This window comes from Oncorhynchus tshawytscha, linkage group LG05 (assembly GCF_018296145.1).
Source record: "Oncorhynchus tshawytscha isolate Ot180627B linkage group LG05, Otsh_v2.0, whole genome shotgun sequence".
NCBI lineage: Eukaryota > Metazoa > Chordata > Actinopteri > Salmoniformes > Salmonidae > Oncorhynchus > Oncorhynchus tshawytscha.
Genome location: NC_056433.1, coordinates 59,724,907 through 59,744,531, shown reverse-complemented (window position 1 = coordinate 59,744,531; position 19,625 = coordinate 59,724,907). Strand labels below are relative to the sequence as shown.

At 41.3% G+C, this 19,625-nt stretch overlaps 1 protein-coding gene across 1 annotated transcript in view; it reads left to right on the top strand.

The window, feature by feature from the left end:
• Positions 1-659: 659 nt before the first annotated feature.
• faf1 (Fas (TNFRSF6) associated factor 1) overlaps positions 660-19,625 on the top strand; it is an 84,058-nt gene continuing 65,092 nt past the window's right edge. The window contains exons 1-7 of the mRNA XM_024421613.2: positions 660-964; positions 3,278-3,346; positions 8,856-8,902; positions 12,516-12,751; positions 13,367-13,458; positions 13,666-13,757; positions 18,119-18,224. Of these exons, the coding sequence (XP_024277381.1) occupies positions 917-964; positions 3,278-3,346; positions 8,856-8,902; positions 12,516-12,751; positions 13,367-13,458; positions 13,666-13,757; positions 18,119-18,224 (690 nt within the window). The 5' untranslated portion in view covers positions 660-916. The remainder of the gene's footprint in view (positions 965-3,277; positions 3,347-8,855; positions 8,903-12,515; positions 12,752-13,366; positions 13,459-13,665; positions 13,758-18,118; positions 18,225-19,625) is intronic.

The following is a 19,625-nucleotide window of genomic DNA, read 5'->3' as shown; positions in this document are numbered from 1 at the left end:
TATTTTTAAAGTATTGTTTTATTTAACCAGGTTGGCCAGTTTAGAACACGTTCTCATTTACAATTGCGAAGATAAAGCAAAGCAGTGCAACACAAACAACAATACAGTTACACATGGAATAAACAAATGTACAGTCAATAACATAATAATAATCTATGCCAACCCTGTCTGTTTTTCCCCATAGTTGCTCACGAGTCGGTTGTGTTGCTAAACATCCAAACCAACCCGTATATAATAGAGAAATAGTAATGGCGTCTTTTTGTAGGCACTAACTCCACTATGGTTCATTGAACAATCCCTATTGAGAAAATGAATGGCGTTTCAGTAGGGTTTTTGGATAAACACTGAAAATAAGGTCTGTGGTACCCTAAAAACTGGCTTAGGAGATCTTATATGTTTTGCTCTATGAGATAATGTTAATCAGCTAACTGGCTACTATTATCTCATAGAACAAAACGTATAAGATCTCATAAGCCTGTGTTAAATTAAGACCTTATTTTCTGCGTTTATTGCAAAATCATATTCTTTCCCATATAGCGATAGCTGAAACAACCAGAGCGAACTATTTTCCGGGTTTTAGGACTACAAATTGGCGAGCTCTATGGCACAGATATAAAGATGAGTCCTCTATCAATCTCTATTACGTTATCCCACTTTGTGATTGCCGTAAAGAGAAGACAAAGCCGTGAATACCAACCAGAAAAAAAGTGACGATAACAGAGAATTGAAATTCATTTAAGTCGTAAAACCCAACCCAAAGTGCGGCATTTGCAACTTACATAGCTACCGCATATATATGTATTGAGTTTACTTAAGCAGATATTTACATGATATCGTACTCACCATTTGCTTGAGTGAGTGAGGCGAGAAAGCAAGCGATAGCTAGACGAAGAATCGCGTTTAAGCAGTCACTGCGATGGCCTCCGATAGCATGGACAGAGAAATTATTCTTGCTGACTTTCAGGTGGGTTCGGACTTTCCTTAGGATACAAAACTATCTAGATTGCTAGTTTAATTATGTTGAACCTTAACATTAAACAATAGGCAGTGTTAACGTCAACAGCAATGTCTCGTCAGCTGACACGGCAAACACATTAGCTTACTAGCAAGCTAGCTAACACGATTGCTAGCGAACATTAGATGCGTTACTAATGAACGTTAACTAGCTAACGTTACGTCTAGACGCAGGAGCGAGTTAGCTACTAAATAATTGCATTGTTGCATAGCATTTTGTAAAGCTGTCTACCCCAAAAGTATCTGAAGTCAACAATATAATATACCAGTATGTCTGGTAGCTATCTAACAGTACTGTTAGACGTCAATTTAGCGAACCAACGTTAGTTGTTAGCTAAAAAGCTAGCTAGTTAGTAAAAGCTGGGATCATCGTAGCTAATTATAGAGGAATTTAAAAACGATATAGCTACCGTTAGCTTGCTTTGTCATTTCTCAGCGATTATATATGCTGTATGAATTGAAAATGTTCTCAACTGAGTTGGTTAGCTAGCTAACTTGTGTTTGCTTAACTCTCAAACTAACGTTAGGTAGCTAACTACTTGCTTGGTCACTATTGAGTTTAGCTAGCTAGCCTACTATCAAGTGACATCACTAGCGTGCATTTCTTGTGCATGTTTCCAAGCGCTGTAGATTTAACGTTCGTGTTGAACGCTTGAGCTCTTCATCCTGACAATTTACAGGTCTTTGAATAAATAACAGGGCCACAAAACTGAAGAACCCAGTTTTAAGCTGTCAGTGCTACATGCACTCCTTTTTTAGCTCCTCGTTAATCACATTAGGCTACATGGAGGTAAATAGTAATTCTGGAAAAACTTTCTTTCAATGTAGCACTAATACTAGCTTGAGCATACTTGGTTGGTGCAATGTAAATACTTCTAGCCCACTGAAACATGTCGTTATACTGATAATGACCAGTCAGTCAAACCCACCCAGTGATATACTGAGTGGAGGACCAGATTAATTTGGGTGGTTGATACCAGGTAAATTACAGTATCATTCAGTGTTATGGTATTGATAAGGGCAATTTATGCGAGCAGTGTACTTTCAGCTCACTGTCCATTAGGAACATTTGGAATGTGGAACTTTTTGAAAGTCAGCTATAAACCCAATATCTTAATATCAATCAATCAAATGTATTTATAAAGCCCATTTTTACATCAGCAGATGTCACAAAGTGCTATACAGAAACCAGCCTAAAATCCCAAACAGCAAGCAATGCAGATGTATGGTGGTTAGGAAAAACTCCATAGAAAGGCAGGAACCTAGGAAGAAACCTAGAGGAACCAGGCTCTGAGGGGTGGCCAGTCCTCTTCTGGCTGTGCCGGGTGGATATTATTAGAGTATATGGCCATTAAGGCCAGATTGTTCTTCAATATGTTCAAATATTCATAGATAACCAGCAGGGTCAAATAATAATCTGGTTGTAGAGGGTGCAACAGGTCAGTACCTCAGGAGAAAATGTCATTTGGATTTTCATAGCCAAGCATTCAGTGGTCGAGACAGCAGGTGCGGTAGAAAGTCGAAAACAGCAGATCTGGTACAAGGTAGCGTGTCCGGTGGAACTGGAGAAGCAGCACAACTGGGTGGACTGGGGACAGCCAAGAGTCATCAGGCCAGAGAGCCATCAGGCCAGGTAGTCCTGAGGCATGGTCCCAGGGCTCATGTCCTCTGGGGGGGAGAGCAAATTAGAGAGAGAATAATACAATTCACACAGGACACCAGATAAGACAGGAGAATTACACCAGATATAAGACTGACCCTAGTTCCCTGGCACATAGACTATTGCAGCATAGATACTGGGGGCTGAGACCGGGAGGTCGAGGGACATTGTGGCCCCGTCTGACGATACCCCCAGACAGGGCCAACCAGGCAGGATATAACTCCAACCACTTTTCCAAAGCACAGCCCCCACACCACTATAGGGATATCAACAAACCACCAACTTACTACCCTGAGTCAAGGCTGAGTATAGCCCACAAAGATCTCCTCCACCGCACGAGCCCAAGGGACAACAAACAAATCCGCTAAAACTCGTCAGTTTCTAAGAAGATGTCAAAGTTGGCCTTGGTTTATTTACCAGTTGCTTTTATCCAAAGTGACTTAGGCTACAGAACAGGTCATAGTGGCAGATTCAGTATATGTTGCAGGATGCAAGAATCAAATCTATAATGCTGGTATTTTTGGTCAGCATCATAAATGCTCAATTACACTTTCTATTGGTTCTTGTGTTTTATGTACATGACCTCTTCTGTTTTTCTCACAGGCTTGCACTGGCATTGACAACATTGCAGAGGCAATCACGCTCTTAGAACTCAATAATTGGGATTTAGTGGTAAGTTCACACATCAGTAGGTCATACGAACCTGACATTTTCTTCTTTTAAATTGAAAATATATTATATACTTATTTTGCTATTAAAATTGTTAAACAACCTGGCCACTGTAGTGACTATAGCCTTTACCTCATTGGTCCACAATCATAGCTGTGGGCCTATTTTCTTTTTTTTCCTTGAACAGATGATCGGGGGCCAGAACAGAAGCTAGTTTTCTATCCAATTGGCAAACATTTCCAAGCAAATATTCTGAAATCTGCATAAAAACAATGTTTTTTTCCCATCAGATGTTTCCCTCAAATGTACTTTTTGTGTAAAAAAGGCTGTGTGACGACGCGGTGCACATAAAAATGTCTTTGGCAATTAAATTCTCATGTACCCAATTTAAAAATAAATAATAATAATTTTAATGTGTTTTCATTATGAACTCAGCACTAAAAGAAACGTCCTCTCACTGTCAACTGCATTTATTTTCAGTAAACTTAACGTGTAAATATTTGTATGAACATAAGAATCAACAACTAAGACATAAACTGAACACAGACATGTGACTAACAGAAAGGGGGGGGGGTTCAAAAGTAACATTCAGAGTCTGGTGTGGCCACCAGCTGCATTAAGTACTGCAGTGCATCTCCTCCTCATGGACTGCACTGTATTTGCCAGTTCTTACTGTGAGATGTTACCCCACTCTTCCACCAACGCACCTGCAAGTTCCCGGATTTTTCTGGGGGGGAATGGCCCTCACCCTCTAATCCAACAAGTCCCAGATGTGCTCAATGGGATTGAGATCCAGGCTCTTTGCTGGCCATGGAAGAACACTGACATTCCTGTCTTGCAGGAAATCACGTACAGAACGAGCAGTATAACTGGTGGCATTGTCATACTGGAGGGTCATGTCAGGATGAGCCTGCAGGAAGGGTACCACATGGAGGAGGAGGATGTCTTCGCTGTAACGCACAGCGTTGAGATTGCCTGCAATGACAACAAGCTCAGTCTGATGATGCTGTGACACACCGCGCCAGACCATGACGGACCCTCCACCTCCAAATCGATCCCGCTCCAGAGTACAGGCCTCGTTGTAACCCTTATTCCTTCAACGATAAACGGGAATTAGACCATAACCCGGGGTGAGACAAAACCGTGAATTATCAGTGAATATTTTTTGCCAGTCCTGTCTGGTCCAGCGACAGTGGGTTTGTGACGTTGTTGCTGGTGAAGTCTGGTGGGGACCTGCCTTACAACAGGCCTACAAGCCCTCAGTCCAGCCTCTCTCAGCCTATTGCGGACAGTCTGAGCACCGATGGAGGGATTGTGCATTCCTGGTGTATCTTGGGCAGTTGTTGTTGCCATCCTGTACCTGTTCTGCAGATGTGATGTTCGGATGTACCGATCCTGTGCAGGTGTTGTTACAGGTGGTCTGCCACTGCGAGGATGATCATCTGTCCGTCCTGCCTCCCTGTAGCGCTGTCTTAGGCATCTCACAGTACGGACATTGCAATTTATTGCCCTGGCCACATCTGTAGTCCTCATGCCTCCTTGCAGCATGCCTAAGGCACGCTCACACGCAGATGGCATGTGGGCTGGAGCCAACAGCTCGCAGATGCGGTGTGGGCATTGCCTACATTATGAGATTATGGTCAAAAGAGCAGGATTATTTTTATTTGTCAAACTGCAGCCAAGCATCAATCATGTCACCAGAGTAAGACCCTCAATTTATTGGAAAGGAGCATCAAGTGATTCACCTTGCACTTTCACCACCCTGTGAAGTTTATCATAATTCATTTCATCTGGAACCAAATTACTGCATGCTTTCCTGAGTTGTTGTTGGAGGACCACACAACATATCATCGCGAGACTCCAAGTTTACTATGATTTGATGGTTATTGCAGTGCATTTGGAAAGGATTCAGACCCCTTGACGTTTTCCACATTTTGTTATGTTACAACCTTATTCTAAAATTGATTTAATAAAATAAAATCCTCATCAATCTATGCGCAATACTCATTATGACAAAGTGAAAACAGTTGGAATTTTTGCACCTTTTTATAAAAAAATGTAAAAAACACCTTTATTTACATAAGTATTTCGACCCTTTTGCTATTGGACTCGAAATTGAGCTCAGGTGCATCCTGCTTCCATTGATCATCTTTAAGATGTTTCTTTAAGATGTTTCTTCAACTTGATTGGAGTCCATCTGTGATAAATTCTATTGATTGGACATGATTTGGAAAGGCACACACCTGTCTATATAAGGTCCCACAGTTGACAGCGCATGTCATCGCAAAAACCAAGCCATGAGGTCAAAAGTATTATCCTTAGAGCTCCGAGACATGATTGTGTCGCGGCACAGATCTGGGGAAGTGTACCAAAACAATTCTGCAGCATTGAAGGTCCAAAGAACACTGTGGCCTGCATCATTCTTAAATGGAAGAAGTTTGGAACCACCAAGACTCTTCCTGGATTTGGCTGCCTGGCCAAACTGAGCAATCGGGGGAGAAGGGCCTTGGTCAGGGAGGTGACCAAGATTCCAATGGTCACTGACAGAGCTCCAGAGTTCCTCTGTGGAGATGGGAGAACCTTCCAGAAGGACAACCATTTCTGCAACACTCCACAATCTTTATGGTAGAGTTGCCAGATAGAAGCCACTCCTCAGTAAAAGGCTTGGAGCTTGCCAAAAGGCACATAAAGGACTCTCAGACCATGAGAAACAACATTCTCTGGTGTGATGAAACCAAGATTGAACTCTTTTACCTGAATGCCAAGCGTCACATCTGGAGGAAACTTGGCACCAGCTCTACGGTGAAGTGTGGTGGTGGCAGCGTCATGCTGTGGGGATGTTTTTCAGCTGCATGAACTGGGAGACTAGTCAGGATTGAGGGAAAGATTAATCCCGCAAAGTACAGGGAGATCATTGATGAAAACCTGCTCAGGACCTCAGACTGGGGTGAAGGTTCACCTTCCAACAGGACAATGACCCTGAGCACATAGCCACTCCTGCATTGAGTTGGCTTCGGGACAAGTCTCAATGTCCTTGAGTGGCCCAGCCAGAGCCTGGACTTGAACCCGATCAAACATCTGGAGAGATCTGAAAATGGCTGTGCAGCTATGCTCCCCATCTAACTTGGCAGAGCTTGAGAGGATCTGCAGAGAAGAATGGGAGGAACTCACAATATACAGGTGTTCCAAGCTTGTAGTGTCATATCCAAGAAGACACAAGGCTGTAATCGCTGCCGAAGGTGCTTCAACAAAGTACTGAGTAAAGGGTCTGAATACTTGTGTAAATGTCTGTCTTTTATTAGACATTTCCGCCGCCATTTCTCGCATAATGTTTGACCCCTAAAGATCCCACGTTGTCTTGTCTGTTTTTTGTTGTTGCCATTTGCGATGTTTACAGATGAATTTGCTATTTCCATCAGGCCTGTCGTGATATTTTTGTACTTTACTCGCATAAATTGGTTGTGTGGAAACCTAGTTAGAGTTCTAAATAAATTGTACACTGCAAATTTAATTGCAACCGTCCCAAATGGATATAATATTTGACAAAAACAGAATCGGACCTTGATTACATTGGAATATGATAACGTATGCCTCTATTTATGCGTTTGAATGCTTGAACAGATTTCCTAAATCAAAATCACTGAGTAGATTTCCTGATGATATTATAGACTTGTGTCCAACAACAAAAATTATACGAAACAAATTATATATTAAAATATATTTTGCTCAACTTCGGGTGCCAATTAAAATCACCGGACCACCCTTTACATTGTTGCACATACTCTTGTGTAATGTGAGTTATAGATTTCCGTATGTGCTCTACGTTGAAAGTACTAATGTTGTCGTTTCTAGAATATTATGCCTAACCATTTTTTTAGCATGTAATGTCTATTGATACTCCAATTACTGTATTCTGAGATACATTTATCAAACGAAGACCCATTTATATAAATTCAAGGCCATGGGTAGGCCTAATTCACAACTCTCTACTCCTGTCATCCACCAAGGCATAGTCTACATGGTGAACCTGACCAAATCATACTACAGTACAACTGTGAGCACTGGTGCTTGCTAGTTACTTCAACTTGTAAGCCAATTCAAATGACCAATTAAGCAAAAAGCATAGCTGCTAAAAGCACACAGTATGTGATTTCATTACCTATTTCAGTTTGCTTCCTATTTGAACTAAAATGCTACACTTATTACTGAGCTGTATTGTCACCTTGATTGTGACATTTCAATCAACAATGCACCATCATTGCCATGTGTCTCCGTTTATCAGTGAGACATCATTTGGGCTACCTACCACCCCTCTTTAATGGGCGTATAAAGAAAGTCTTGTGTCAGCTTTGATTTCAAGTTTGAGATTCAAAGGAGCGGTATGAAACGGTTTGACTTTATTTCCACAATGTAACCCTTTATCATAGTGTGTGTTGGATGGGGTGGGCTATATTTAGCCGAGAGCTGTTCTTGTGCTGGCAGCTTTTCAAAGCAAGCAAGTAGAGCCTAAGCAGTGGTTAAACGCACCTGTAAATGTGATGACTTGCAGTTCCTTTTCGGTGATGTTAGGTTGAGCAAAATGTACAAAAGAAACCTGTGTGTTGGGACAGGACAGCGAACAAAAGAAACCTGTGTGTTGGGACAGGACAGCGAACAAAAGAAACCTGTGTGTTGGGACAGGACAGCGAACAAAAGAAACCTGTGTGTTGGGACAGGACAGCGAACAAGTGTTAAATACTCAGTGGCCCTTTCTCATTGATTTGTGGCTTCACTAGTAGACCTGCTTACAAACTCTTCTTAATACTTGCCAAGTTTTCACAATTACAATTTTCTCTGGTATTTTTGTCAATTTTAAAATATTTTCTGTTCATGTACTTTTTAGTTGATGGTACATTTTGCAATGTTTGGAAACACTGCTGGACATTTCCCAGTGTTCTAGAGCACTCATCTCAATAGGTCTCCTAACAATGGGCCAAAAATAAACTCATTGCGAGTATTGTCCTCTCGCTGCTCTGTGTACTCAACAGTTCCCCTAAATCAGTTTCACTGTTTAAAAAAACTTTCTGAGGCCAACTACGTACTTCAACCTCCTTTCTCATCAATGATCTGTTCTCGTTTGAATGTCATATCATCGTTTGGGCACCAGTGCCCCCTCATTTTCTTGCATTACGTTCCCTTTACGTTGAGTCCAAATATGATAAAAATCTAATTGTTTTAACAGAAAAGAGTAGCCCATCAATGCATGCCTATACCTAATGTGTCTCACTATCATCCTAGGTGAGTACACTAACATTCATTTCAGAATTATAGTTGCTGTAGAGAGACTCACAGCCACTCGTATGGCTACCAAAAGTTGCCTTTGAAATTCAAATGACTAGTTCTAATGGCAGGAACTGGCAGTAGATAGTTATGGGAACGTTTACTGTTGATTATCAGTGTTTGAACATGCATGGTCTCAAGAGTGTAATACTTTGCGACACATTTTATTCCATGGTATTTTCTCTTTTTACAGGCAGCCATCAATGGTGTGATGCCACAAGAGAATGGGATCTTGCAAAGGTAATATGCCAGAAATGACTGTTGCATCTTCAGAAGTTAATCAAGTGTTCACTGTGCATTTTCTAAACATCCCCTCAAACTAATGTTTTGACCATATTGCAAAAATGAATATGTTAACCAAAATAGGAAGCATAACTTCTACACAGGAGGTAAGCATAAGGGACGGGAAAGGGGGATACCTAGTCAGTTGTGCAACTGAATGCATTCAACTGAAATGTGTCTTCCGCATTAACCCAACCACACTGAATCATATGGCATAGTGTCATATGCAAAAACGCGTCACCGTCAATGTGACGTTCTACCTGCTACACAGAAACAAACCAAAATCAACTTTATTTGTAATTTCAATTCACAAGCAAGAATACAAAACTACCATAGCACATGCCCACACCTGTACTTACATGAAGAGCAAGGCCAATAACCTTGTTTTGTTGACCTGAATATCAATCAAATGTATTTATAAAGCCCTTCTTACATCAGCTGTACAGAAACACAGCCTAAAACCCCAAACGGCAAGCAATGCAGGTGTAGAAGCAGTACATAATGTCTAGAACTCTAGAACTCTCAGTGAAAGCACATTTTGGAGCAATGGTGGTTACTTGTTCATGCAAAATCATTTTTATTATTTTATAAAGTGCAGCTGTGGTCTCGTCTGTGTAGGCCTAATGTCAAGAGCTAGGTTTTGTTATGTTTTAAAACGGCAATATTTAAAAAAATATTTAAAAAAATGTTTTTATTTAACCTGGAAGGGCTCTTTTTCAAGAGTGCCCTGGCCAATCGAATTGTAACCTTGTGGCCTGATGACGATTGAGGAGTTCAGAAGATTTAGGATACATGTAGTAATCAATAGCTACATCAGTCACTTGACCTCTTGAATATGTAGCTCTCGTTTTTGTACAAAGCCTATTGAGTAGGCACAAACTGACATTTTGGAAAAAATCGTGATCATCAGTGCAGGAAATTGAGGCTTTGGATCTCATTTCCCCCACAAAGCTCAGTGTCATGTAGTTTATTCAGTCAAGATTTGAACACCAAATTAGGCGGAAATCAAACAACCAGATTTGTAGCCCATAGCTGGGCAATATCAAGTGAAATACTGTGGGGGTGGTTATAGTTTGAAGTGATATTCAAAGTTGTAGGCTTGATATGGCTTTGAATTACTGCATTTCAGTGGTAGGCAGAAAAATAGAACTCTGATAGTATTTGGTATGCTCTTTGAGTAGAGTATCAACAGAAACAAGTGTTTTTATGTGAAAGAACAGAGAGGAATATCTTCCCAAAAACTGGAATTAAAAGGGCTACTGACAAAAACGCCTCTGAGGCATTGTGGCTCACGTTTTTTCTCAACGGTCAGTCCGAACTCCATGAATACACTGGGCTGAAGAACAAATACATTGACTGGGCACATTCTGTTAAACGGTTTATTTTGCGAGTTTCTGAAGACTTTGGGCATGAGAACATGGTTTCTTAAGGGCACACATAATTATGAATGGAGCCTGGCTGTGTGACTTGCAGTCAGCCCGTATACTGGCTGGCACCAGGCTGCTCTCGTAGGATGGCACTCCTCCTCAGTAAACGGCTCCATTGAGGTGACCGTAGCCAGCTGGAGGCCTGCTCTTAGCCCCAAGCCTGCCTCCTGACTAGGTGGAGAGCGACATCTAGATGTATGCCATGGAACAACCATTTGTATTTTTAACACTTATAATAGTCAACGATCCTCTGTATTAATGTGCCAAGTTTCAAATTGTAGCTTAGAATGCTTACAAAAACCTTCCATCACGTTGCAAGGGAAATGTATAGCCTACCGTCTAGGGTGAATTATGGCTTCTTTCATCCTGTTTAAGAAATTGCGTAGCATGTCCTCATTGTTAGACCATGTTATGGTTTCTTTGGTTGTCTACACCCCTGATGAGAGTACAACTCAAACACACCAACATCTTCTATGATGGATATGAATGACAATCAACTGTGTATAACAGTTTTGCACCAAGATACTGAAACTGAAATATCAGTGCACTCTAGTTTTCTAATTTGTGTAGGTACAGGAAGTGTTTATTTGCGGTATTGGCTGTTATTTCACTCACTGAATTTACTAGCTAATGGTGAGTTACCTCAAACTGTCAGTTTGTTTTCTGTGTATATGTAAATGCTTACTGCATAGCTGATTATGACATGATCTAATTTTCCTAACATCCATGCTTGTAGACTTCTTATTCTGTGGTTCATAAGAGGTCATTATGCACCTGTGCAGATCTCTGTAGGACAGGTGTTTGTCCATGCAGACTTAGACGGTTAGACCTTTTGTATATGTCCAACAACAAGCCTCTGCTCTCCCTGAAACGTCATTTCCACCTGCCTATGACGGTAGGCCTAATTCTTGGCTGTGGGTGAATCCAAGCCTCACAAGTGGTTTCTGTGTACGGTATGTTGTTTTTATGCCATTATCATGGAACATTGATCTGTAATGATTTCCTACGTGCCCTCAGAACCCCCAACGTCTTTAACCTTTTTGGTATTGTAATCGGGTTGGATAAATACAGCCTTTGTGCAAGACCCTGCTCTCCCTCCCAGCACGATATGTGCTGACCCACGAGGAAAAGAGAAGCGTCTTTGTCCGGGTTGGGAGAGAAAATACATTATTTACTGCCGTGTGGGACAGAGCCTCGAGGGAATTCAGGCCTTAGACATGGAGAGAGGCTGAGAAAAAAAAAAGTTTTGTCTCTGGCCTCTGCAGCAAAATAAGACTGAATTTGCTCTGTGGCAGACAATTCAGCATCTGCCCATATTATCCACTAAAGCCTGTTTACACTGACTCTGAAACTGTTTGTATTGCTGCTGAGAGGCTCTTGTTGCTGCCTCAGAAGGGGGCTGTGGGTATTTTGTGGATTTTGAATATTTCTGTTCAGTGTTGCTTGTACCATTTGTGATGGGGAAGAAGCAAAAAGCATACAATTTAAAAAAATAAATAATTTTCAAGCAATTCAAAGGTTTAGCCCAGGGTTTTCAATGAGGTTCGGAGGGCTGGCCTGAATGTGTTATAAGAGTCTTTTACCCAAAACAAAACTTTTTTTTTTTTTTTAATGCTCTCTCACTGTCTAGCTTTCATTTCTGTGATTATTAGTTTGCTGGACACAGTCAAGAAACCTTATGAATGTAGGTCCTTTATCACTTCTGCACAGTTTCTATTTGGTTTTTAGGTTTTTTAAAGTATTATTTTTTTAAGAGTTTAAGAGTTATTTTTTTGCTCAAACTACCCGTGGGCCGGATTGAACCCCTGGTTTGACACCCCTGCTTTAGCCTATTTAAGTGGACAATACTTTTTTCCTGCAGTGGACAAAGTATTCAGAAACCCAGTAAAATCTAAATAGGCTAAATGTTTGAGTTTATTGAAAAATGATGCTTTGTTTTTGCATTTCAATAGTGTTGAGTAAAATTCCACATATAGGGTTTAGTCTGAGAATTACATTATTTTGGTGGTAGACTTTCTACTTTTATAGACACACTTAACTCTGTATACAATTCAATATGATATTGAACTGCACAACATGATGCTCCCTGTGTTGATGTTTTCTGAACCTCTGCTTACTGTCTGAACCCACAAAAACTTCCCCAGCGAGGTGTCTCAGGCCAACATCTATGGGCCTCACCGCCAAGCAGCAACAGCAGAGGCAGCAGTGGCCCCACCAGCCACCTCATCGTCTTCCTCCTCTCCGCCATCCTCCTCCTCAGCCTTCTGCCCTGTCCTCCCCTCTCGACACATTGTGGAGCGGCAGCCGCGCATGCTCAACTTCCGGGTGGAGTACCGCCAGCGCACTGTGGAAGTGGTCGTAGAGGAGGGCAGCGCAGTTGGTGAGGAGATGCGCTCACCTTACACTACTCTTCATACTATGGTTCCTACACTAATATTCCACTATGGGCCTACTCATCATTAATATGTTGTGGAAATCTGTTGTGAATGTCTTGTAATTAAAAAAATGTATTACTGCCTTGATTTTGCTGGACCCCAGGAAGAGTAGCTGCTGCCTTGGCAGGAACTAATGGGGATCTGTAATAAATACAATACATCACACACCCTTACTGCTTACTCAGAGAAAATGTGGGTGTTACAGATGTGGTGTTACTGAGAATCCAAAATATTGTGTGTTTCTGGTAAAAGGAGCGATGTTGGTCAATACAACACCTAGGTATAGTGCTTTCGTTTTTAGACTTTGAACCCTTTCTCAGAATCTACACACTTGTACACAGTGTTGAAACTATTTATGTTGTGAAGATAAGGTAGTGGAAGTGTGTATTACAAATGTTTTACTCAAATGTAAAGGTGTAAACTTTCATTAATACACAGTGAATTTTGTACTTTGCTTTGAAAACACGTTTTCTCATCTATTACTGCCATCTTATGGTGGGGATATGTCCAACTGCCAGTTCATAATTCTACAACTTGTTTCTTCCTTTTCTTGTTTGTAGGGGAAATCAAACATATTCTTGAGACAGAGCTTCAGGTCCCCATTTCACAAATGCAGTTAAAGGGTTGGAAAAGTGGAGACGTATCTGACGTTGTGAGTATTTCTCTCAAAACAATTGTTTTGGTTAATGTAATACCTCTTGAAATGAGCATGTTTAAAGCATCTCTTTGCCACCTTTTTAAGTTTTATCTTTTATTTTTCACATCGGATGAGGTTTCACAAATGTCACTCACACCCATCGAGTGGGGATGGATAAAGTACCACTTAGTATTATTTATTGGTCTGTCCCTGTGTCCTCAGACGGTTCTGCGAAGTTTACACTTGCCCAAGAACAACAGCCTGTATGTGCTCACCCCAGATATCGCCCCCACTGCCAGCACCAGCCAAAACAGGTACCCAACTTGACTCCTCCTTTGTTTCCTGTTTTGAGTCACATTATCTTCAGCAAACAATTCCCAGCAGGTAACTGACACTGTTTACCCAATACCCTCCAGTACCTCAATATGCAGCTGCTTTGATTGTTACACTGATTGTTACCCACATCAAAAGGACTGGTAAATCAACAGGACTGCACCACTTTGCCAACAAAGCCATTTTCATATGGGTTGAACACTAGGTGGCACTGTACACCTAGTAATTTAAAAAAATAGTTTATGGAATATATGCCATGAATATTGTACAATAGCTTCCAATTTGAATATTTACAAAGATATTTGACCCTTGTGCACAAGTTATTTTGACATTTGAAGTGGAATCCTACTGAAATATTCTTTGTATAATGTAAATAATGCTCTTTATTGCTGTATTTGTTGCTATTTCCAGTCTTTATTTTGTTGCTGAAAATATAGAGCAGCCTTTTCACTTCTGTAATTTTGAGAGAAATTTGAAATTCAATGAGGAGGATCCATTAAGCCACTCTAGAAGGTCATTCTACCAAGCTTTATGAATCCAATGAGGCTTTAGCCACTTCTCCTTCTAAAATGTCATAATATTCATCATTGAGCTATAATCCTGTCACGAAGGCTGGTTTGTCACTGATCTGATATTTCATCTGTATCAGCCATGTAAAGTTCATACCAATAAGGAAATCCCACTCACTGTAAAAATTCTCTGGTGCATCTGCTCACCAGCATGGCAACACACCAATAAGGCTTGTCAATATTTGGTACGCTGTACACATGTTCCATTTTTATCTGAGCATACTTTAGCAACATCCTATTCAGATTTCCCCGAATGTAGAGCGAGAACGGTGTGAAAGGCACTAAGGCATTGCTCCTGTAATTGTTGATGAGCTGAAGTGCTGTTGGAGTGTGTCTGTTGTCGGTTGTAACAGGAGGGGATGTGTCTGTGTAATTATCTGTGTTGATTAGGGAGGCTGTCGGGCCCAGAGGGGTTGCTGAGGAGATAGACACGTGGCACTGCCATGCATTATGAAGAGTCACTCCGGTTCTACAGCAGTCGTTGTGCACCGACGTGTGTCGGATAGGAGGACAACAGTCAATACAGCTGGTCTCATGTTTCTTCCCCGTGTTCATCTCAGAACCCATTGAATCAAACACAGAGAAACGGCCAGATACCGGCATGGGTCAAATATTGCAATGCCTTGTATGGTTAGGGTTCTATAATATTTTTTCCAAAAAGAGAGAACGCTGCTGCTGCCGTTGGCTGTGCTGCTTTGACAACCAGTAAGTAGAGGTTTGACTGTGTGTAGCAGGCAGCTAATGGCTATTTTCTGGCTAACTATGGCCACTGCAGTGTCTCTTAGTGGTACAATTATCTTAGTGCTATAGCTATCATTTTCAGTGTTAGGCGCTCATTATCCTCCATAAACTATTTTGGTAAGGGTGTGTGGCGACCCTGTTGTGATCTTTGCTGCTGGAAGAGGGTGACAGATCACACCGCTCAGAGGAGCAGGCCTCCTACAGGGAGGGCAGGCAAGCTGTTAGCACAGCGGCATTAAAAATAACCGTTGCAGTGCATTCACAGAGCTGGAAGTCTGCTGCTGTCAGAGAGCTGCCATCCCACCGTTCTGACAAACCCTGTACTAATACCTGCTGAAACAGGGCACTACTAGCAGGGCTAGCTTGGGTACCACCTTTTTAAATCCCAGGGAACAACCAAGATGTACAGTAGCACTTCTGAGTTTTACTGAAGAGGGTGCATTCAAGCCTGCTTAACTCTAATTGAAATGAAACTTTGTAGTAGGCAGCAAGCTGAGAAGATTAACACTTTTTACTATTTATCTATTGCCTTCAGTTATGGAAGGCCATTACGTTTGGTGGCAATTTATTTATTCCAAAATAATCATATTGACTGCTTGCTAGAATAGACCTTCAGTATTTAGTACTTCACTAGGATGTTTGTGTATTACTATGCAAGGAGTACTTGTGCCCATATGTAATATACTCTTTGCTTGAGTTTAAAATAACATTTTACCTCTGATTTAGTTCCTATTCCTTTGTAATAATTGGGAGAAGTTTCTGAACATGGGACATAACTTAACAAATAAAAGCCACAGTAGGCAATTACTTCAAAAGCACATCTCTGCACACCTAAACCAAACAGACTAATCAAATAGTTATCCATATCACCAGGCCCACTCAGTCAATCCTCTGTTTGATTTGAAATAAATTGGGAGGCTTTGGAGATTTCAGACAAGCGCTCCCTCCTCAAAGGTAGTTACCGAGATCCACTCCTGAGCCAAACAAACGTTTCCCGGTGTCTGTGTTGACTGACGGTTAATACAGGAGGGTATCTAGATGGAGCTAATCTCTTGCATAAATAATGTAGGGTGATTTTTATATTTTAATGCGACTCATCTATTTCTGTTGCTTCCAGGAAGTGTTTTATTGAAGGTTATTTTAATTTGAACTCTGAATGTGAAATACAAATGGATTATTAGACGTTTGGTATTAATTTGCAGCGTCCCTCCCTCCCCAGTTTGTTATCCCCTCAGAGATACTGATGCCTCATGCTGGCTGGCAAAAATCTGTGGAAATTATTAACAATTAGTATGCTGGTTGGTCTTGAGACAAAATTGCAGATCAAGACATACCAGATCATGGGAGATTGTGTATTTGCCTATTATGTTGCAGGTCCAGAATGTGGAGGTAGGATGGTTATGCATGCCTGCCTGTAGTTTGGCCTCTTTAGATCATACATCACAGATGAGATGGTCAATGTGTGTGGTGTTCTAACGTAAAGGGAAAAGTGTGTGTGTCTCTCTGGCAGGGCTATTTTAATAAAGTCTGTGTGTCTGCTCTGTGCCTGGGGACCCTCAGAGGCTTATCTCAGAATGAAACCAATCTGTCGAGACTGCTCCTCCCCTGCAAAACGGTTTATTTTTTTGTCTATAAAGTTAATTGACATTTTACTCAGAACACCTCATGCCGTGTCAAGTACTCCTGAGAGGACACACACGGTGCCTCCATGTATAGAGGTCGCTGGCGCAAACGCTCAGATGCAGGACAGCCTGATGGGAGTGTAGGGAGAACGTCATGAGAGGAGCTGAAAGCACTGAGTCAATAGTAGGACCCCGGAAGCAAAGATATTAATTCTCCTCTGTATATTTGCTTAGGTCTTTTATCTCAATACAACCAACTTGCTGGAAGCCAAATCGCTAAGTAACAGAGGAGACAAATGCCTCACAGTATGGGCCACATAGTCCGCTCACGTTCAGTCTTTACTGTGTAAAGCCATAAGTCCCCATATTATTATTATTATTTATTATTATTATTGCTGTCTTCACAATGGCTTATGGTAATGCTACAACACAGCTACCCACTTTTCCCCTATGCTGTTTCGTCTGCCAGAATCAGTCGGGACTGTGTCTAAACAAATCATGCTGATATTAGCTGGCTCGCCTATGCGAGTCCCCATTCCTCCCTCTCCCCTGCCTGCCTCTCCCTGCTCAACCCATTACATATGCATCCAGTCCTTCCACACCACACATTTTCAATCTTCCTGGTTAGCTACAACAAACATTACATTTACATATTGATTTCGTAGTTTTAGTCAATGTAAATATGCTGTCATTACAGTAAATTTGAGCTTCTGTTAACATAAGCTCGTCCAGATCTGCGCAGATTAAGGCAGTGATTGCATAATTAATGTGTGCTACATATTAATTCCGACTATCCTTTTCCTCCTCGCTTCGAGTTGAGCTCTGATTAACTGCCTGGCTTGGACTAAGCTTCCGATTCATATTCACGAACACAGACTGAGCGTTTGCTCAAACCGCTACTTAACCTCAACGTTTATTATAAGTGAAGCGTCCAAAACTTTAATCTCTCTGTGAAGCACACAGTGTCTTCCTGTACTGTACACATCCTCAGTCATTGCTCATAGCTGAAAGCTAGGGCCTAGAACTCTCCACTTGTCTGCCCTTAAAAACCACTCTGGCCCAATGTATAGGAGCAACTTTGAGAAAAATCAGTCTGACAAATCAATACATTGACTTGTCTGCCAGATTAACAATGTTGAGGGGGCTGTGAACAGGTTGTGTAAGTGTGTGTGTGTGTGATGTCACTGCTGTGGCCCTGTGTCCTGACCACCCCATGCGGTCTCAGGGAGCAGGCTAGCAGGCTGCTGAGCAGAAGAGGGACCCGGCACCAGGCCTGTCTGGACAGAGACTGAGGAGTGGGCACGAGCCCCAGGGGAGACACAGGGAGCCATCTCACTGCAGGGATAAGTGTCTGACTAGTCTCAGCTTGTTCTCCACTTGACTCTGTTTTATTTGTTCCTCCTTCTCCAGCGTTCTTCAGGAGTCATTAAATCAGAACTTCCTGCTTGTCATCAGCCACCGTGAAGCCCAGAGAGACTACAACCTCAACTTCCCTGGCAGCAGAACCATACAGGAGGTGGGTCTCCCTCTCTCTTCACATAATGTCCTGTCAGTGCTGAAAGTTCTTCAAGATATGGCCTACTTCCAGTAGGATAGTTGTAAGGTTTGATTGATATTACAGTTCTTATAAAACATAACTGCCATCACTGAGTAGGAATTTTTTTTATATTTGAATTGACTATACAACTCTAATAACTGCAATCAAAGTTTTGCTCAGCCATGTTGCTACAATAGGAATTAATATCAATATTCTACATGAATGCTCAAATTTTACACACAGCTGTGGTGCATTGTTTGCTTACTGCAGCACCTCAATAGAGTTGGTAGTTATCATTTCTCTTCTCCAAGATTGCCCATCTATCAGGTCCACACAGCCAGTGACTTTCTAAATGTCCGAAAAGATGTTTGAGGACAAATTGGCAAGCAACATTGGAGAGAGATGTGGTTGGGAACGGGTCATGCTCATTTTCTCTATCTGAAACCAAACACTGGATTTGGTAGCAGATTTAAATATTCATACTGGGCCCACTGGCTTCCTATTTGCCCCTCTTTTTACTTATTACAGACTCCGCTGCAGCTTGATCTGAGGGTTGAAGATGGTTGGGTGGGTGGACTGCCATGTAGACAACACCATAATCTATTCAGTCAGTGCATCTCAGTTCAGTGGTTTCCCTATATGCATTTAGCAGTGGTGGGCTGCCCCTGCTAAATCGTTGTTGCCCCTCAAAGATGTATACAAAAATCTCACTCTTACATTTTTTTAAGTGTTTAACTTTAATTAAACAACTTAAACCAGATGTAAAGTATGTAGAAAACATAATGGAGCTATAATTTTTGAGTACACTTATTTATTTTTTAATCACCAAAATAACTAGACAGTCAGAATATCTAAAATTCAAATGTCATGGCATCGGGCCATTGATCTTATGTTTGAGTCACTCATAGTATAAAAGCAACGTGTATAATTGTAGGATGTTAAAAAGAAAGAAACCTCTGCAGCCAATAGAATGATAGTAAAAAGCTTTGGAGCACCTTAAATTATGTTTTGGGCCAACAGGCAAACTCTGCTCCATCATTCATTGAATCAGATGGCTCATTCATCACAAATTGCACTGATATTGCCAACTACTTTAATTATATTTTCATTGGCAAGATTAGCCAATTTAGCTATGATATGCCAGCAACAAATGCTAACACTACACATCCAAGTATAACTGATCAAATTCTGAAAGACCAGCGTTGTTATTTTGAATTCCGTAACGTGATTGTGGAAGAGGTGAAAAAATGATTGTTGTCTATCAACAATGACAAGCCACTGGGGTCTGACAACTTGGATAGAAAATTACTGAGAATAATGGCGGATGATATTGCAACTCCTATTTGCCATATCTTCAATCTAAGCCTACTAGAAGGTGTG